The following is a 21,923-nucleotide window of genomic DNA, read 5'->3' on the forward strand; positions in this document are numbered from 1 at the left end:
ACAGGACTGTCAGGCCAACAGGTCATTAATAACAAGCTGGTCTGAAACAGGACTGTCAGGCCAACAGGTCATTAATAACAAGCTGGTCTGAAACAGGACTGTCAGGCCAACAGGACATTAATAACAAGCTGGTCTGAAACAGGACTGTCAGGCCAACAGGACATTATTAACAAGCTGGTCTGAAACAGGACTGTCAGGTCAACAGGACATTAATAACAAGCTGGTCTGAAACAGGACTGTCAGGCCAACAGGACATTAATAACAAGCTGGTCTGAAACAGGACTGTCAGACCAACAGGTCATTAATAACAAGCTGGTCTGAAACAGGACTGTCAGGCCAACAGGACATTAATAACAAGCTGGTCTGAAACAGGACTGTCAGGCCAACAGGACATTAATAGCTGATATGGCCTTAAACAGGACTGTCAGGCCAACAGGTCATTAATAACAAGCTGGTCTGAAACAGGACTGTCAGACCAACAGGTCATTAATAACAAGCTGGTCTGAAACAGGACTGTCAGGCCAACAGGACATTAATAACAAGCTGGTCTGAAACAGGACTGTCAGGCCAACAGGACATTAATAACAAGCTGGTCTGAAACAGGACTGTCAGGCCAACAGGACATTAATAACAAGCTGGTCTGAAACAGGACTGTCAGACCAACAGGTCATTAATAACAAGCTGGTCTGAAACAGGACTGTCAGGCCAACAGGACATTAATAACAAGCTGGTCTGAAACAGGACTGTCAGGCCAACAGGTCATTAATAACAAGCTGGTCTGAAACAGGACTGTCAGGCCAACAGGTCATTAATAACAAGCTGGTCTGAAACAGGACTGTCAGGCCAACAGGACATTAATAGTTGATATGGCCTGGCCGAGACTAACAGACATTGTACCAAAAGGCAGTATGAGCATCACAGAGAGCATTCTGAAGAGTGGCTGCTGCCCCAGATTCTGCCTTTTATCTTCAAGTCCTTCTCCTCTGAGGACCAAGACATCATTGTGGTTCTGCTGGAGATAATGAATACAAGTGGTGAGGTATTTTGTCCAAAATAATTTAACCTGCTTTTTTTTGTTGCAATAATCATTGATCTGGTTTTCTGTCTATGAAAATACCCTGGTTGTTACACATTTAACCAGATCCACGAATAATGAATATTCACTAATAACGACTAACCTCTAGTAGCAGCCATTATAGAAACACAACGTCTGATAAACCATCTCTTAGGCACAAGCCAACATGCTAGTGAGTGAGCTCATCTTTATATATCAGGTTGACTTCACTTGGATCTATTTGCCAGCTAACAAGGCAGAACAGTTGAATGGCTATGAACACACCCTTATGTCTGTCATAGAGCTATCTACATAGAGACACTATAGAGGACCCTACATAGAGCTATCTACATAGAGACACTATAGAGGACCCTACATAGAGCTATCTACATAGAGACACTATAGAGGACCCTACATAGAGCTATCTACATAGAGACACTATAGAGGACCCTACATAGAGCTATCTATAGAGACACTATAGAGGACCCTACATAGAGCTATCTATAGAGACACTATAGAGGACCCTACATAGAGCTATCTACATAGAGACACTATAGAGGACCCTACGTAGAGCTATCTATAGAGACACTATAGAGGACCCTACATAGAGCTATCTACATAGAGACACTATAGAGGACCCTACGTAGAGCTATCTACATAGAGACACTATAGAGGACCCTACATAGAGCTATCTACATAGAGACACTATAGAGGACCCTACATAGAGCTATCTACATAGAGACACTATAGAGGACCCTACATAGAGCTATCTATAGAGACACTATAGAGGACCCTACATAGAGCTATCTATAGAGACACTATAGAGGACCCTACATAGAGCTATCTACATAGAGACACTATAGAGGACCCTACATAGAGCTATCTACATAGAGACACTATAGAGGACCCTACGTAGAGCTATCTACATAGAGACACTATAGAGGACCCTACATAGAGCTATCTATAGAGACACTATAGAGGATCCTACATAGAGCTATCTATAGAGACACTATAGAGGACCCTATATAGAGCTATCTATAGAGACACTATAGAGGATCCTTTATAGAGCTATCTATAGAGACACTATAGAGGATCCTATATAGAGGACCCTACATAGAGCTATCTACATAGAGACACTATAGAGGACCCTACGTAGAGCTACCTACATAGAGACACTATAGAGGACCCTACATAAAGCTATCTACATAGACACTATAGAGGACCCTACGTAGACACTATAGAGGACACTACGTAGACACTATAGAGGACCCTACATAGAGCTATCTATAGAGACACTATAGAGGACCCTACATAGAGCTATCTATAGAGACACTATAGAGGACCCTACATAGAGCTATCTACATAGAGACACTATAGAGGACCCTACATAGAGCTATCTACATAGAGCCACTATAGAGGTTCCATCTCCTCTGCTCTAGAGCTACAGATCTACATAGAGCAGCACTAATAACAGGGAAACATTCATTAGTTGTCTCAACAAGAACATTGATGAATGAAAATGTATACACAGTTGAAGTGGGAAGTTTACATACACTTAGGTTGGAGTCATTAAAACTCCTTTTTCAACCACTCCACAAATGTCTTGATAACAAACTATAGTTTTGGCAAGTCTGTTAGGACATCTACTTTGTGCATGACACAAGTAATTTTTCCAACAATTGTTTACAGACAGATTATTTCACTTATAATTCACTGTATCACAATTCCAGTGGGTCAGAAGTTAACAAACACTAAGTTGACTGTGCCTTTAAACAGATTGGAAATTCCAGAAAATTATGTCATGGCTTTAGAAGCTTCTTATAGGATATTTGACAGCATTTGAGTCAATTGGAGGTGTACCTGTGGATGTATTTCAAGGCCTACCTTCAAACTCAGTGCCTCTTTGCATCATGGGAAAATCAAAAGAAATCAGCCAAGACCTCAGAAAAAAAAAGCGTAGACCTCCACAAGTCTGGTTTATCCTTGGGAGCAATTTCCAAACGCCTGTAGATACCACATTCATCTGTACAAACATTTGTACACAAGTATAAACACCATGGGACCATGCAGCCGTCATACTGCTCAGGAAGGAGACGCGTTCTGTCTCCTAGAGATGAACGTACTTTGGTGCAAAATGTGCAAATCAATCCCACAACAACAGCAAAGGACCTTGTGAAGATGCTGGAGGTACAAAAGTATCTATCTACTTCCTGACAAAAGTATCTATATCCACAGTAAAACGAGTCGACATAACCTGAAAGGCCGCTCAGCAAGGAAGAAGCCACTGCTCTAAAACCGCCATAAAAAAGCCAGACTACGGTTTGCAACTGCACATGGGGTCAAATATCGTACTTTTTGGCGAAATGTCCTCTGCTCTGATGAAACAAAAATAGAACTGTTTGACCATATTGACCATCGTTAATTTTGGAGAAAAAAGGGGGAGGCTTGCAAGCCGATGAACACCATCCAAACCGTGAAGCACGGGGGTGGCAGCATCATGTTGTGGGGGTGCTTTGCTGCAGGAGAGACTGGTGCACTTCACAAAATAGATGCCATCATGAGGTGGGAAAATTATGTGGATATATTGAAGCAACATCTCAAGACATCAGTCAGGAAGTTAAAGCTTGGTCGCAAATGGGTCTTCCAAATGGACAATGACCCTAAGCATACTTCCAAAGTTGTGACAAAATGGCTTAAGGACAACAAAGTGAAGGTATTGGAGTGGCCATCACAAAGCCCTGACCTCAATCCTAATAAAAATTTGTGGGCAGAACTGAAAAAGCGTATGCAAGCAAGGAGGCCTACAAAACTGACTCAGTTACACCAGCTCTGTCAGGAGGAATGGGCCAAAATTCACCCAACTTATTGTGGGAAGCTTGTGGAAGGTTACCCGAAACGTTTGACTCAAGTTAAACAATTTAAAGGCAATGCTACCAAATACTAATTGAGTGTATGTTAACTTCTGACCCACTGGGAATGTCATGAAATAAATAAAAGCTGAAATAAATCATTCCCTCTACTATTATCCTGACATTTCACATTCTTAAAATAAAGTGGTGATCCTAACTGACCTAAAACAGGGAATATTTACTGGGATTAAATGTCAGGAATTGTGAAAAACTGAGTTGAAATGTATTTAGCTAAGGTGTATGTAAACTTCCTGACTTCAACTGTATATAATTGTGTTTAATGTGTTCATTGCACATTTATAAAAGACAGACTAGACAGCTAATAGTATAACAGTCTTTGGCTAAAATGCAGCTAGCAGTAATGCTGTGCTCAACAAACTGAGTATTAATTTTCCAGAATCAATGTTCATTGATAGTCCTGTTTTAGAAGTGTCTGCTCTGGGCGCGATTCAATGAGTTGAGACATAAATAATAAGAGTGTCATTAGAAAGGTTCTCTTCTCTTACAGTGACATAATGTCTCAATGTGTTGTGGTGTCAATATGACCCATTCTGTTCTGGACCAAACCTCAAAAGCAAATAGGGAGTTGAAACTACTTGTCAGAGAGGAAGATGAGATCTCTCAACTCTATTGGTGTGAAGGGAGGGGGAGGGGCTTGGTGTGAAGGGAGGGGGAGGGGCTTGGTGTGAGTGGCAGGGGGAAGGGCTTGGTGCGAGTGGCAGGGGGAGGGGCTTGGTGTGAGAGGAGGGGGAGGGGCTTGGTTTGAGTGGTGGGGGAAGGGGCTTGGTGTGTATGGCAGGAGGAGGGGCTTGGTATGAAAGTCTCTCCTAGCTTTATAAAGTCTCTCCTCCCGTTATAAAGTCTCTCCTCCCTTTATAAAGTCCCTCCTCCCTTTATAAAGTCTCTCCTCCCTTTATAAAGTCTCTCCTCCCTTTATAAAGTCTCTCCTCCCTTTATAAAGTCTCTCCTCCCTTTATAAAGTCTCTCCTCCCTTTATAAAGTCTCTGCTCCCTTTATAAAGTCTCTAATGTGGTTGAGTGTGGCTGTGTGTGTGTTTGTGTTTGTCAGTATGGGGGCGGGGCATTAAACAGGGTAGGCCACTTGATTTCAACATCCTTCATAGAACTGATTATATTATTAGTCATATTATTATGCATATTATTAGTCAATTGTGGGAATCAATTAAGATATGCAATGTTTTTATATATACACAGTACCAGTCAAAAGTTTGGACACACCTACTCATTCAAGAGTTTTTCTCTATTTTTACTATTTTCTACATTGTAGAATAATAATGAAGACATCAACACTATGAAAAAACACATATGGAATCATGTAGTAACCTAAAAAGTGTTAAACAAATCAAAATATATTTTATATTAGCCACCCTTGATGACAGCTTTGCACACTCTTGGTAATTGGAAGTGATGCAGAAGACGATGACATTGGTAGAAGCCACAATCTATCTGCACTATTAAAGCTGACCTGTCTTCTAATAAAATATAAAAAATACAAGTATTTCTTACCCAGACAGACACAAAACTACAACCTACTGTGTTTAATTCAACCATCCAGACAGACAGACAGACAGACAGACAGACAGACTGCCTGCCCCCATCCAGACAGACAGACAGACGGCCTGCCACCCATCCAGACAGACTGCCTGCCCCCCATCCAGACAGACAGACTGCCTGCCCACCCCATCCAGACAGACGGCCTGTACCCCCATCCAGACAGACGGCCTGTCCCCCCATCCATCCATCCAGACAGACTTCCCACCCCCCCCATCCATCCAGACAGACAGACAGCCCCCCCACCCATCCAGACAGACAGATCTAGTTAAACACCAGCCTACCTGATTCAATTCATCACTATCAAGGGCTTGATGATGAGTTGATCATTTAAATCAGACAAGCAGACAGACAGACAAACAGACAAACAGACAGACCCCCATTGATCAGGGACTTGCACCGTATAGCGCTGAATAAGCACATAGCCTAATGCCTGGCTTAAAAGAAACGCATCACCAATATTACACTCACAGAGAGCTTACTGTAATGCCTAGCCCAGCAAAACACCTTACCCAATATCAGCCTGATAATGCCTAGTCTAACAGAACACCTTATCCAATATCAGCCTGATAATGCCTAGCCCAGCAAAACACCTTACCCAATATCAGCCTGATAATGCCTAGCCCAGCAAAACACCTTACCCAATATCAGCCTGATAATGCCTAGCCCAGCAAAACACCTTACCCAATATCAGCCTGATAATGCCTAGCCCAGCAAAACACCTTACCCAATATCATCCTGATAATGCCTAGTCTTACAGAGCACCTCACCAACAGAGAAACCCATCACGTTTAGCCTTAAAAGCTCAACTCTAAGCCAAGTGATTCTGTTCCTGAGGTAAATCCGTTCCATACATAGATGGACATAGTTTCTAGACCTTCATATCAACGCTGTTGGAATGTGACTGACAGTTATTCTGCTGAACAGTAGAATCATGATCCAACAGTCAGGAAGCACAATCTGTGAGCCATTGATTTCATCTGGTGGTGATTTCATGGCTCAGCACACACACACACACACACACACACACACACACACACACACACACACACACAGAGGCAAGGCGAGGCAGATCTACATGGCATTTAAACTGCATGGACAATCATGTTGGACACAGTCAGCATGGATTTAAAGTGCTGAGTAGAAAAGGACACACGGCATTATAATCACACCAGATGTTGGTTTCTCTAACATGGTAGTATAATCACACCAGATGTAGGTTTCTCTAACATGGTAGTATAATCACACCAGATGTAGGTTTCTCTAACATGGTAGCATAATCACACCAGATGTTGGTTTCTCTAACACGGTAGCATAATCACACCAGATGTTGGTTTCTCTAACATGGTAGCATAATCACACCAGATGTTGGTTTCCTAACATGGTAGCATAATCACACCAGATGTTGGTTTCTCTAACACGGTAGTATAATCACACCAGATGTTGGTTTCTCTAACATGGTAGTATAATCACACCAGATGTTGGTTTCTCTAACATGGTAGTATAATTACACCAGATGTTGGTTTCCTAACATGGTAGCATAATCACACCAGATGTTGGTTTCCTAACATGGTAGCATAATCACACCAGATGTTGGTTTCTCTAACACGGTAGCATATTCACAGCAGATGTTGGTTTCTCTAACATGGTAGCATAATCACACCAGATGTTGGTTTCTCTAACATGGTAGCATAATCACACCAGATGTTGGTTTCTCTAACATGGTAGCATAATCACACCAGATGTTGGTTTCTCTAACATGGTAGCATAATCACACCAGATGTTGGTTTACTAACAGGTAGCATAATTACACCAGATGTTGGTTTCCTAACAGGTAGCATAATCACACCAGATGTTGGTTTCTCTAACATGGTAGCATAATCACACCAGATGTTGGTTTCTCTAACATGGTAGCATAATCACACCAGATGTTGGTTTCTCTAACATGGTAGCATAATCACACCAGATGTTGGTTTCTCTAACATGGTAGCATATTCACACCAGATGTTGGTTTCTCTAACATGGTAGCATAATCACACCAGATGTTGGTTTCTCTAACATGGTAGCATAATCACACCAGATGTTGGTTTCTCTAACATGGTAGCATATTCACACCAGATGTTGGTTTCTCTAACACGGTAGTATAATCACACCAGATGTTGGTTTCTCTAACGTGGTAGTATAATCACACCAGATGTTGGTTTCTCTAACATGGTAGCATAATCACACCAGATGTTTGTTTCCTAACATGGTAGCATAATCACACCAGATGTTGGTTTCCTAACATGGTAGCATAATCACACCAGATGTTGGTTTCCTAACATGGTAGCATAATCACACTAGATGTTGGTTTCTCTAACATGGTAGCATAATCACACCAGATGTTGGTTTCTCTAACACGGTAGCATAATCACACCAGATGTAGGTTTCTCTAACATGGTAGCATATTCACACCAGATGTTGGTTTCTCTAACACGGTAGCATAATCACACCAGATGTTGGTTTCTCTAACATGGTAGCATAATCACACCAGATGTTGGTTTCCTAACACGGTAGCATAATCACACCAGATGTTGGTTTCTCTAACATGGTAGCATATTCACACCAGATGTTGGTTTCCTAACACGGTAGCATAATCACACCAGATGTTGGTTTCTCTAACATGGTAGCATATTCACACCAGATGTTGGTTTCTCTAACATGGTAGCATATTCACACCAGATGTTGGTTTCTCTAACACGGTAGCATATTCACACCAGATGTTGGTTTCTCTAACACGGTAGCATAATTACACCAGATGTTGGTTTCTCTAACACGGTAGCATAATCACACCAGATGTTGGTTTCTTTAACATGGTAGCATAATCACACCAGATGTTGGTTTCTCTAACACGGTAGCATAATCACACCAGATGTTGGTTTCTCTAACATGGTAGCATAATCACACCAGATGTTGGTTTCCTAACACGGTAGCATAATCACACCAGATGTTGGTTTCCTAACATGGTAGCATAATCACACCAGATGTTGGTTTCTCTAACACGGTAGCATAATCACACCAGATGTTGGTTTCTCTAACACGGTAGCATAATCACACCAGATGTTGGTTTCTCTAACACGGTAGCATAATCACACCAGATGTTGGTTTCTCTAACATGGTAGCATAATCACACCAGATGTTGGTTTCTCTAACACGGTAGCATAATCACACCAGATGTTGGTTTCTCTAACACGGTAGCATAATCACACCAGATGTTGGTTTCTCTAACACGGTAGCATAATCACACCAGATGTTGGTTTCTCTAACATGGTAGCATAATCACACCAGATGTTGGTTTCTCTAACACGGTAGCATAATCACACCAGATGTTGGTTTCTCTAACACGGTAGCATAATCACACCAGATGTTGGTTTCTCTAACACGGTAGCATAATCACACCAGATGTTGGTTTCTCTAACATGGTAGCATAATCACACCAGATGTTGGTTTCTCTAACATGGTAGCATAATCACACCAGATGTTGGTTTCTCTAACATGGTAGCATAATCACACCAGATGTTGGTTTCTCTAACATGGTAGCATAATCACACCAGATGTTGGTTTCTCTAACATGGTAGCATAATCACACCAGATGTTGGTTTCTCTAACACGGTAGCATAATCACACCAGATGTTGGTTTCTCTAACATGGTAGCATAATCACACCAGATGTTGGTTTCTCTAACATGGTAGCATAATCACACCAGATGTTGGTTTCCTAACATGGTAGCATATTCACACCAGATGTTGGTTTCCTAACATGGTAGCATAATTACACCAGATGTTGGTTTCTCTAACATGGTAGCATATTCACACCAGATGTTGGTTTCTCTAACATGGTAGCATATTCACACCAGATGTTGGTTTCTCTAACATGGTAGCATAATCACACCAGATGTTGGTTTCTCTAACATGGTAGCATAATCACACCAGATGTTGGTTTCCTAACATGGTAGCATAATCACACCAGATGTTGGTTTCCTAACATGGTAGCATAATCACACCAGATGTTGGTTTCCTAACATGGTAGCATATTCACACCAGATGTTGGTTTCTCTAACATGGTAGCATATTCACACCAGCTGTTGGTTTCTCTAACATGGTAGCATAATCACACCAGATGTTGGTTTCTCTAACATGGTAGCATATTCACACCAGATGTTGGTTTCTCTAACATGGTAGCATATTCACACCAGATGTTGGTTTCTCTAACATGGTAGCATAATCACACCAGATGTTGGTTTCTCTAACATGGTAGCATATTCACACCAGATGTAGGTTTCTCTAACATGGTAGCATAATCACACCAGATGTTGGTTTCTCTAACATGGTAGCATAATCACACCAGATGTTGGTTTCTCTAACATGGTAGCATATTCACACCAGATGTTGGTTTCTCTAACATGGTAGCATAATCACACCAGATGTTGGTTTACTAACAGGTAGCATAATCACACCAGATGTTTGTTTCTCTAACATGGTAGCATAATCACACCAGATGTTGGTTTCTCTAACACGGTAGCATAATCACACCAGATGTTGGTTTCTCTAACATGGTAGCATATTCACACCAGATGTTGGTTTCCTAACATGGTAGCATAATCACACCAGATGTTGGTATCCTAACACGGTAGCATATTCACACCAGATGTTGGTTTCTCTAACATGGTAGCATAATCACACCAGATGTTGGTTTCTCTAACATGGTAGCATATTCACACCAGATGTTGGTTTCTCTAACATGGTAGCATAATCACACCAGATGTTGGTATCCTAACACGGTAGCATAATCACACCAGATGTTGGTTTCTCTAACATGGTAGCATAATCACAGCAGATGTTGGTTTCTCTAACAGGTAGCATGGGGATATCACTGGGACTATGTTTGCTGAGACAGTCCTTTCTATTGACTTGACTTGCATTATTCTCACGAGTAAAAACACTCCAACATACAACGTCAGTCTTTGACCCCCATTGATCCTGTGAAGAGCTGACGTCAACGTGCTCCGTATCATACTACAGACATCTTTATTTGTAGCACACAAGGGGGAGAGTCATTCTGTTTCAGTGTGCAGAGGACTCTGCCGCATGAAATCAGTGTTGATTTCTTTCCAGGTAAAGGCTCATCTGCACAGAGATGAGGACTTCAGCATTCGGTTGGCGAGGACAGTTGTGTAACTTTGCCTGAGATCGGAAAGACTTAAGCTCCTCAAAAGATAATGCCTCAGGGCTTTATCTCAGCAGGCTAACATAGTCCTGTGGTGCGCAGATGACTTGGGTACAAAACCCGGTGGGTCACAGTGACAGATGACTTGGGGAAAAACCCCAGTGGGTCACAGTGACAGATGACTTGGGTACAAACCCCAGTGGGTCACAGTGACAGATGACTTGGGTACAAAACCCAGAGGTTCACAGTGACAGATGACTTGGGGACACATCCCAGACGTTCACAGTGACAGATGACTTGGGGACACATCCCAGTGGTTCACAGTGACAGATGACTTGGGGACACATCCCAGAGGTTCACAGTGACAGATGACTTGGGGACACATCCCAGTGGGTCACAGTGACAGATGACTTGGGGACACATCCCAGTGGTTCACAGTGACAGATGACTTGGGGACACATCCCAGAGGTTCACAGTGACAGATGACTTGGGGACACATCCCAGTGGTTCACAGTGACAGGCAGTAAGACAAGAGAGAAGGAGGCTGTGGGATTGTGGTGCTACTCCCTGGGGAACTGACAGACATAAGGCCTATCAGCCCTGTGTGTGTGTGTGTGTGTGTGTGTGTGTGTGTGTGTGTGTGTGTGTGTGTGTGTGTGTGTGTGTGTGTGTGTGTGTGTGTGTGTGTGTGTGTGTGTCCTATCTGCACCACGGCCTATATGGCTCTGATCAGCACTATCTGGAAAAAGTCACATTTCCCAATCCCTGGGGGAGTCCACCTGCCAATCAGACAAACTGTCCAATCATTGATCTCTGAATTAATGAGGGGGAGGGCAGTGAAGGCTGAAGTAAGGGTTTTACAAGTTTCCCTGTGTGTGTGTGTGTGTGTGTGTGTGTGTGTGTGTGTGTGTGTGTGTGTGTGTGTGTGTGTGTGTGTGTGTGTGTGTGTGTGTGTGTGCGTGCGCGTACGCGTGTGTTGTATTGTATACAAGTTAACGTGTGTGTGTGTGTGTGTGTGTGTGTGTGTGTGTGTATTGTATATTGGGAAGGGAGGAGACTTGGCTGACCCCTCTACATTGTGGGGGATTTGCTTATTGGGGAAATGTGCCTACCCTCGATTAGCTGTATATTGGTCCAGAACTTTCCAATCTATATTTGTGTTCAATAAAACTGATCAGTCAGGTCGTCTTAGACAGATAGAAGAGAAGATACAGACTTCTTCAACAGCCTGTTAGGGGGGGGATCAGAGTCGCTATTTAAAGACACAAGAATGGGTCATGTTCATTAGGAAACAAACTGTAGAAAACAGACTGGAACAGGGAGGAACTAACCAGACTTGTCCAATAAGAAACGCTCATTTCCATTTTCTGGAAAAACATTTTTTTTAAATGTTTTCCAAACATGTCGTTATGAACACGACCCTGGTGATGTCTTTGACCCGATGATGACAGTAAAAATACTTCCAAAACTTCCTGATGAGGACAGCTTTACATTCCCCCAAGCTCCCTCTCTGGCGTATTAACTAACAGCATGGTGGGCCTGACTAAAGCCCGTTTCATAAATGACTTCTGTACTGAACTCAAAGTAGCTAATCCTAAACCAAATCCCAGAAAAAAACCTTTAATGCCAACAGAATGGAAAAACATCATCTGTCCTCACTAATAACATATCACCATATGAAATATAATATATAAATATACATATCAAAATCATATTAATTTGGCCTGCCTGTGGCTTTATTAAAAAGAAGCAAACTTTGATGTAGTGTGTCTGTCACGTTCTGACCCTAGTTCTTTTGTTATTTCTTTGTTTTAGTGTGGTCAGGGCGTGAGTTGGGTGGGTTATCTATGTTAGTTTTTCTATGTTCGTTTTTTTTCATTTGGCCTGGTATGATTCTCAATCAGAGGCAGGTGTCGTTAGTTGACTCTGATTGAGAATCATACTTAGGTAGCCTTTTTTCAATTGGGTTTCGTGGGTGGTTATTTCCTGTTTAGTGTTTTTGTGGTTCACGTTACGGGACTGTTTCGGTTTTCATTTTGTTTCACTTTGTTAGTTTGTATTTTTGTCGTATTCATTCTCATTAAAAGTCATTATGGATACGTACCACGCTGCATTTTGGTCTTCCGATCCTTCCTACTACTCCTCATCAGAGGAGGAAGAAGAAAGCCGTTACAGTCTACTAGGGTTGTGAAGATACCAATATCCCAACACATTTTCCATGGCAACGATAAAAACAGGAAGCAGATCAAACTGTGGTCCTTTAAAAACCTGCTGTATGTAACATATTGTGTGATATAGCCTGGTACTAAACCTGCTGTATAGTATTGTGTGATGTAGCCTGGTACTAAACCTGCTGTATGTAACATATTGTGTGATATAGCCTGGTACTAAACCTGCTGTATAGTATTGTGTGATATAGCCTGGTACTAAACCTGATGTATGTAACATATTGTGTGATATAGCCTGGTCCTAAACCTGCTGTATGTATAGTATTGTGTGATGTAGCCTGGTACTAAACCTGCTGTATTGTATTGTGTGATATAGCCTGGTACTAAACCTGCTGTATGTATTGTGTGATATAGCCTGGTACTAAACCTGCTGTACGTATAGTATTGTGTGATATAGCCTGGTCCTAAACCTGCTGTATGTATAGTATTGTGTGATATAGCCTGGTACTAAACCTGCTGTATGTATTGTGTGATATAGCCTGGTACTAAACCTGCTGTATGTATTGTGTGATATAGCCTGGTACTAAACCTGCTGTATGTATAGTATTGTGTGATGTAGCCTGGTACTAAACCTGCTGTATGTAACATATTGTGTGATATAGCCTGGTACTAAACCTGCTGTATGTATAGTATTGTGTGATATAGCCTGGTACTAAACCTGCTGTATGTAACATATTGTGTGATATAGCCTGGTACTAAACCTGCTGTATAGTATTGTGTGATATAGCCTGGTACTAAACCTGCTGTATGTATAGTATTGTGTGATGTAGCCTGGTACTAAACCTGCTGTATGTATTGTGTGATATAGCCTGGTACTAAACCTGCTGTATGTATAGTATTGTGTGATATAGCCTGGTACTAAACCTGCTGTATAGTATTGTGTGATATAGCCTGGTACTAAACCTGCTGTATTGTATTGTGTGATATAGCCTGGTACTAAACCTGCTGTATGTATTGTGTGATGTAGCCTGGTACTAAACCTGCTGTATAGTATTGTGTGATATAGCCTGGTACTAAACCTGCTGTATGTATTGTGTGATATAGCCTGGTACTAAACCTGCTGTATGTATTGTGTGATATAGCCTGGTACTAAACCTGCTGTATGTATAGTATTGTGTGATGTAGCCTGGTCCTAAACCTGCTGTATGTATAGTATTGTGTGATGTAGCCTGGTACTAAACCTGTTGTATGTATAGTATTGTGTGATATAGCCTGGTCCTAAACCTGCTGTATGTATAGTATTGTGTGATGTAGCCTGGTACTAAACCTGCTGTATGTATAGTATTGTGTGATATAGCCTGGTACTAAACCTGCTGTATGTATAGTATTGTGTGATGTAGCCTGGTACTAAACCTGCTGTATGTATAGTATTGTGTGATGTAGCCTGGTATTAAACCTGCTGTATGTATTGTGTGATATAGCCTGGTACTAAACCTGCTGTATGTATAGTATTGTGTGATATAGCCTGGTACTAAACCTGCTGTATGTATAGTATTGTGTGATATAGCCTGGTACTAAACCTGCTGTATAGTATTGTGTGATGTAGCCTGGTACTAAACCTGCTGTATGTATTGTGTGATATAGCCTGGTACTAAACCTGCTGTTTGTATTGTATTGTGTGATGTAGCCTGGTACTAAACCTGCTGTATGTATAGTATTGTGTGATGTAGCCTGGTACTAAACCTGCTGTATGTATTGTGTGATATAGCCTGGTACTAAACCTGCTGTATGTATAGTATTGTGTGATATAGCCTGATACTAAACCTGCTGTACGTATTGTGTGATATAGCCTGGTACTAAACCTGCTGTATGTATTGTATTGTGTGATGTAGCCTGGTACTAAACCTGCTGTATGTATAGTATTGTGTGATATAGCCTGGTACTAAACCCGCTGTATGTATTGTATTGTATGATGTAGCCTGGTACTAAACCTGCTGTATGTATAGTATTGTGTGATATAGCCTGGTACTAAACCTGCTGTATGTATAGTATTGTGTGATATAGCCTGGTACTAAACCCGCTGTATGTATTGTATTGTATGATGTAGCCTGGTACTAAACCTGCTGTATGTATAGTATTGTGTGATATAGCCTGGTACTAAACCTGCTGTATGTATAGTATTGTGTGATATAGCCTGGTACTAAACCTGCTGTATGTATTGTGTGATATAGCCTGGTACTAAACCTGCTGTATGTATAGTATTGTGTGATGTAGCCTGGTACTAAACCTGCTGTATGTATAGTATTGTGTGATATAGCCTGGTACTAAACCTGCTGTATGTATTGTGTGATGTAGCCTGGTACTAAACCTGCTGTATGTATAGTATTGTGTGATATAGCCTGGTACTAAACCTGCTGTATGTAACATATTGTGTGATATAGCCTGGTACTAAACCTGTTGTATGTATTGTGTGATGTAGCCTGGTACTAAACCTGCTGTATGTATTGTGTGATATAGCCTGGTACTAAACCTGCTGTATGTATTGTGTGATATAGCCTGGTACTAAACCTGCTGTATGTATTGTGTGATATAGCCTGGTACTAAACCTGCTGTATGTATAGTATTGTGTGATATAGCCTGGTACTAAACCTGCTGTATGTATAGTATTGTGTGATATAGCCTGGTACTAAACCTGCTGTATGTATTGTGTGATATAGCCTGGTACTAAACCTGCTGTATGTATTGTGTGATATAGCCTGGTACTAAACCTGCTGTATGTATTGTGTGATATAGCCTGGTACTAAACCTGCTGTATGTATTGTGTGATATAGCCTGGTACTAAACCTGCTGTATGTATAGTATTGTGTGATATAGCCTGGTACTAAACCTGCTATATGTATAGTATTGTGTGATATAGCCTGGTACTAAACCTGCTGTATGTATAGTATTGTGTGATATAGCCTGGTACTAAACCTGCTGTATGTATAGTATTGTGTGATATAGCCTGGTACTAAACCTGCTGTATGTATAGTATTGTGTGATATAGCCTGGTACTAAACCTGCTATATGTATAGTATTGTGTGATATAGCCTGGTACTAAACCTGCTGTATGTATAGTATTGTGTGATATAGCCTGGTACTAAACCTGCTGTATGTATAGTATTGTGTGATATAGCCTGGTACTAAACCTGCTATATGTATAGTATTGTGTGATATAGCCTGGTACTAAACCTGCTGTATTGTATTGTGTGATATAGCCTGGTACTAAACCTGCTGTATGTATTGTGTGATATAGCCTGGTACTAAACCTGCTGTATAGTATTGTGTGATGTAGCCTGGTCCTAAACCTGCTGTATGTATAGTATTGTGTGATATAGCCTGGTACTAAACCTGCTGTATGTATAGTATTGTGTGATGTAGCCTGGTCCTAAACCTGCTGTATGTATAGTATTGTGTGATGTAGCCTGGTACTAAACCTGCTGTATGTATTGTGTGATATAGCCTGGTACTAAACCTGCTGTTTTCCTAAAGAAGTTAAATCTGCTTGGTGTTTCGTTTTCATTGTCACGATACTGACGATTACTACAATACTGGTCGTGTCCCGGCCCTAGTTTTTACAGCTTTTAACTTTGCAGTTCAAAATACAAGTCATAACATTGTACAAGTCATAACATTGTACAAGTCATACCATTGTACAAGTCATACCATTGTACAAGTCATACCATTGTACAAGTCATACCATTGTACAAGTCATAACATTGTACAGTCATAACATTGTACAGTCATAACATTGTACAAGTCATAACATTGTACAAGTCATAACATTGTACAGTCATAACATTGTACAAGTCATAACATTGTACAGTCATAACATTGTACAAGTCCTAACATTGTACAAGTCCTAACATTGTACAAGTCCTAACATTGTACAATATGCCTTGAAAACACTGAGGAAAACACCACCATTATTAGTACTGTGTTGTCCTGTGCCAATAGAATATAAAGTACTTCTTGTTTTGCATAACCACATAAGTCCAAACTCCACACCACTAACATCAGTTTGTGCCCTGGGGCTGGTCTAGCAGGTGCCATCTCCCTCCCAGCATGGGTTAGGGCTGGTCTCCCAGCGTGGGTTAGGGCTGGTCTCCCAGCGTGGGTTAGAGGAGGTCTCCCAACGTGGGTTAGAGGAGGTCTCCCAGCGTGGGTTAGAGGAGGTCTCCCAGCGTGGGTTAGAGGAGGTCTCCCAGCGTGGGTTAGGGGAGGTCTCCCAGCGTGGGTTAGGGGAGGTCTCCCAGCGTGGGTTAGGGGAGGTCTCCCAGCGTGGGTTAGGGGAGGTCTCCCAGCGTGGGTTAGGGGAGGTCTCCCAGCGTGGGTTAGGGGAGGTCTCCCAGCGTGGGTTAGGGGAGGTCTCCCACCGTGGGTTAGAGGAGGTCTCCCAGCGTGGGTTAGAGGAGGTCTCCCAGCGTGGGTTAGAGGAGGTCTCCCAGCGTGGGTTAGGGGAGGTCTCCCAGCGTGGGTTAGGGGAGGTCTCCCACCGTGGGTTAGGGGAGGTCTCCCAACGTGGGTTAGGGGAGGTCTCCCAGCGTGGGTTAGGGGAGGTCTCCCAGCGTGGGTTAGGGGAGGTCTCCCAGCGTGGGTTAGGGGAGGTCTCCCAGCGTGGGTTAGGGGAGGTCTCCCAGCGTGGGTTAGGGGAGGTCTCCCAGCGTGGGTTAGGGGAGGTCTCCCAGCGTGGGTTAGGGGAGGTCTCCCAGCGTGGGTTAGGGGAGGTCTCCCAGCGTGGGTTAGGGGAGGTCTCCCAGCGTGGGTTAGGGGAGGTCTCCCAGCGTGGGTTAGAGGAGGTCTCCCAGCGTGGGTTAGGGGAGGTCTCCCAGCGTGGGTTAGGGGAGGTCTCCCAGCGTGGGTTAGGGGAGGTCTCCCAGCGTGGGTTAGGGGAGGTCTCCCAGCGTGGGTTAGGGGAGGTCTCCCAGCGTGGGTTAGGGGAGGTCTCCCAGCGTGGGTTAGGGGAGGTCTCCCAGCGTGGGTTAGGGGAGGTCTCCCAGCGTGGGTTAGGGGAGGTCTCCCAGCGTGGGTTAGGGGAGGTCTCCCAGCGTGGGTTAGGGGAGGTCTCCCAGCGTGGGTTAGGGGAGGTCTCCCAGCGTGGGTTAGAGCTCTCCCAGCGTGGGTTAGAGGTCTCCCAGCGTGGGTTAGAGGTCTCCCAGCGTGGGTTAGAGGTCTCCCAGCGTGGGTTAGAGGTCTCCCAGCGTGGGTTAGTGGAGGTCTCCCAGCGTGGGTTAGAGGAGGTCTCCCAGCGTGGGTTAGAGGAGGTCTCCCAGCGTGGGTTAGAGGAGGTCTCCCAGTGTGGGTTAGAGGAGGTCTCCCAGCGTGGGTTAGAGGAGGTCTCCCAGCGTGGGTTAGAGGAGGTCTCCCAGCGTGGGTTAGAGGAGGTCTCCCAGCGTGGGTTAGGGGTCTCCCAGCGTGGGTTAGGGGAGGTCTCCCAGCGTGAGTTAGGGGAGGTCTCCCAGCGTGGGTTAGGGGAGGTCTCCCAGCGTAGGTTAGGGGAGGTCTCCCAGCGTGGGTTAGAGGTCTCCCAGCGTGGGTTAGGGGTCTCCCAGCGTGGGTTAGGGTTAGTGGAGATCTCCCAGGTCTCTCTCTCTCTCATTAAAGTAAAATACTTAAAGTTTCAGTTTCACAACCAACATTCCTTATTCAATGGCTAAAGCTATGTCTCACACTGCGAAGTTGGAACATATGATTGGCACACATTTAGGAAGATCACTCTCACTTTTTGCAGCGGGAGAGTGTTTCCCAAATGGCTCCCTGTTCCCTACATACTGCACTTACCTTTGACCAGGGCCCGTAGTGCACTATGTAGGGAATAAGGTTATATTTGGGACGCACCAAGAGTCTTGCTGTGCTTTGGTTCTGCCGGACTTAACTCTAATCCACAGTAAAATGCTTCCTGCTCTCTTCTCCTTTTCTCCTCTCTTCTGCTCTCTTCTGCTCTCTTCTGCTCTCTTCTCCTTTTCTCCTCTCTTCTGCTCTCTTCTCTCTTCTGCTCCTCTCCTCTGCTCTCTTCTCTTCTCCTCTTCTCCTCTCCTCCTCTCCTCCTCCTCTCCTCCTCTCCTCTTTTCCTCTCTTGTGCTCTATTGTGCTCTCTTCTCCTCTCTCCTCTTCTCCTCTCTTCTCCTCCTCTTCTCCTCTCCTCTCCTCTCCTCTCCTCTCCTCTCCTCTCCTCTCCTCTCCTCTCTTCTCCTCCTCTCCTCTCTTCTCCTCCTCTCCTCTCTTCTCCTCCTCTCCTCTCCTCCTCTCCGGAGGTCTTTCACTGAAGCAAGCTGTCAAAGCTGTTTCACTTTTCAGTCGACAACTTCATTTTCATCCTCTAATCCAGAAAGAAATATCCTGAAAAGTCAACTAAATATGAGGAAGAGGGAGGAAAGGTTTCCATTCAGTCAGCAACTCTTTCTAGAATCTGAGAGGGTCGTGGTAAACAGGACAAGTTCAGAACATGTCATCGACAGGCACTGAAATCTGCCTCCGCCACTAACGTGTAAGAAACTTGTTATTTACTGTGTTCCAAAGAATGTATTTTCATGCATGTCAATATCAGTGCTTCACTAACCTCTCACATGTACACACCTCTCTGGTGACCGGCACCATCCCACCACTGACACCAGAGTAGTTATACTATCCACGTGTTTCATGATGTTCAACCACATAGCCAACTCATTCTGGAGGAGAAACTGCTTTTACAAATCATGACACAGACTTTCACCAATGGGACTATCACTATGATTAATAACAAGAGAATGATTGGTTGATTAGCCTACATTGCCACCATACACGTTCTGTGGTGAAGCTGTTAATGTCCACCCCTCAACCTTCCATACCCCTCCCCCGTCCATACTCCTCCCCCGTCCATACCCCTCCCCCGTCCATACCCCTCCCCCGTCCATACCCCTCCCCCGTCCATACCCCTCCCCCTTCCATACTCCCCCCCCTTCCATACTCCTCCCCCTTCCATACTCCTCCCCCTTCCATACTCCTCCCCAATCCATACTCCTCCCCCTTCCATACCCCTCCCCAATCCATACTCCTCCCCCTTCCATACTCCCCCCCCTTACATACTCCCCCCCCTTCCATACTCCTCTCGAACTGCTCCCCTTTCACTTCCATACTCCTCCCCCTTTCATACTCCTCTCCCAATGGTCTCCTCCCTCCCCTCCCCCTCCCTCCCTCCCTCCCTCCCCTCTCCCTCCCTCCCTCCCCTCTCCCTCCCTCCCTCCCTCCCTCCCCCTCCCTCCTTCCCCTCCCCCTCCCTCCCCCTCCCTTCCCCTCTCTCCCTCCCTCCCCCTCCCTCCCTTCCTCCCTCCCCCCCTCCCTTCCTCCCTCCCTCCCTTCCTCCCTCCCTCTCTCCCTCCCTCCCTCCCTCTCTCCCTCCCTCCCTCTCTCCCTCTCTCCCTCTCTCCCTCCTCGCTGATGGCTCAGGTCAGGTTGAGTTCCAGCACTCAACACTATTGAAACCTAGTGAATGGCACTAATGGTAGTATGAGACACAGCCTGAGACACAACACAGCCTCACTGCTCTTAACAACCTGATGGTGATGCTTCCCCAAACAAACACAAAGCCCACAGCAGCCCCACTCTGTCTGTCCTTAGCCCGGGTCACAGCACCCCTGAGCTATACAACCAAATCCCATCATGCATTACTTCAACGTGGACGTGCCCACGCCATTGGATGATCTCAGCGGCTGTTATCCCACTGCTTGGTAACAGCTTTGTCCAGAAGTAGAGACCGACAACCCAAATGTCACCGTTTGACCTGTATAGTTCATTACTTCATACTGCATAGCGCTCTGGTCTAAAGGAGTGCACTATATATGGAACAGGGTGTTATAGAGCTCTGGTCTAAAGTAGTGCACTATATATGGAATAGGGTGCCAGCTCTGGTCAAAAGTAGTGCACTATATATGGAACAGGGTGTTATAGCGCTCTAGTCTAAAGTAGTGCACTATATATGGAATAGGGTGCCAGCTCTGGTCTAAAGTAGTGCACTATATATGGAACAGGGTGTTATAGAGCTCTGGTCTAAAGTAGTGCACTATATATGGAATAGGGTGCCAGCTCTGGTCAAAAGTAGTGCACTATATATGGAACAGGGTGTTATAGAGCTCTGGTCTAAAGTAGTGCACTATATATGGAATAGGGTGTTATAGAGCTCTGGTCTAAAGTAGTGCACTATATATGGAACAGGGTGCCAGCTCTGGTCTAAAGTAGTGCACTATATATGGAACAGGGTGTTATAGAGCTCTGGTCTAAAGTAGTGCACTATATATGGAACAGGGTGTTATAGAGCTCTGGTCTAAAGTAGTGCACTATATATAGAACAGGGTGTTATAGAGCTCTGGTCTAAAGTAGTGCACTATATATGGAACAGGATTCCATTTGAAATGCATCCCTAGGCCCTCCGTCCATAACACAGCACTCTGTGTGTTGGACCTGGTGAGAGGAGAGGAGAGGAGAGGAGAGAGGAGAGGAGAGAGGAGAGGAGAGAGGAGAGGAGAGAGGAGAGGAGAGCAGATGGAGAGCATTGAGGACAGTTCTGTAACGGTTCCGTTGTCCAGCGAGACCTCCTGTCCTGACCGAGGTGCCCAACAGGCAGAAAGCCGACCACTTTAAGTCTTTCATGTTGCCTTTCTTCTTTTCTCAGTCTGTCTCTTTCTCCTTATCCTCCCCCCTGTCTTGGCTCTTTGTTGGCAGATGAATAACATGGATAAAGCCAAGGGCTCCTGGCCTTAATGGTTTCAGTTGTGTTTTATCTTCCTCTTGACGTTATGAGGGATTTGAATTGCATGGCCGTTGTTTACCGTCCGAGTTCTAGAATGAAAAAAAGAAGGCGGAATGTGGAACTTCCATAATTCATAACTTCTCCTCCTTGCCAACCAGCCTGCTATCTCCTTCAGGTATACTGTAATAAATAAAGATTCAGACTTTGACCTCTATATCTGACACGAAACATAACCTCTAAAAAAAAAAACTA

At 44.0% G+C, this 21,923-nt stretch overlaps 2 protein-coding genes across 2 annotated transcripts in view; both read right to left on the reverse strand.

Moving 5' to 3' along the window:
- The window catches only part of LOC129834841 (multiple epidermal growth factor-like domains protein 11), a 355,101-nt gene that overhangs the window by 314,760 nt on the left and 18,418 nt on the right, over window positions 1-21,923 (reverse strand). The window lies entirely within an intron of this gene.
- Window positions 16,986-18,649, reverse strand: LOC129834945 (coiled-coil domain-containing protein 8-like). The gene is made up of 2 exons (XM_055900315.1): window positions 18,617-18,649; window positions 16,986-18,491 (listed from the first exon to the last, which is right to left on the reverse strand). Exons 1-2 carry the CDS (start codon window positions 18,647-18,649, stop codon window positions 16,986-16,988), a joined length of 1,539 nt encoding a protein of 512 aa, XP_055756290.1.

This window comes from Salvelinus fontinalis, chromosome 35 (assembly GCF_029448725.1).
Source record: "Salvelinus fontinalis isolate EN_2023a chromosome 35, ASM2944872v1, whole genome shotgun sequence".
Lineage (NCBI taxonomy): Eukaryota > Metazoa > Chordata > Actinopteri > Salmoniformes > Salmonidae > Salvelinus > Salvelinus fontinalis.

Excerpts from the sequence above, each read along its gene's own strand:
- LOC129834945 (XM_055900315.1), bottom strand. The coding sequence starts at position 18,649 with ATGTGTGCCAATCATATGTTCCAACTTCGCAGT. Across the intron at positions 18,492-18,616 it reads ATATGTTCCAACTTCGCAGT|ACCCCTAACCCACGCTGGGA; the intron begins GTGAGACATAGC and ends CCACGCTGGGAG.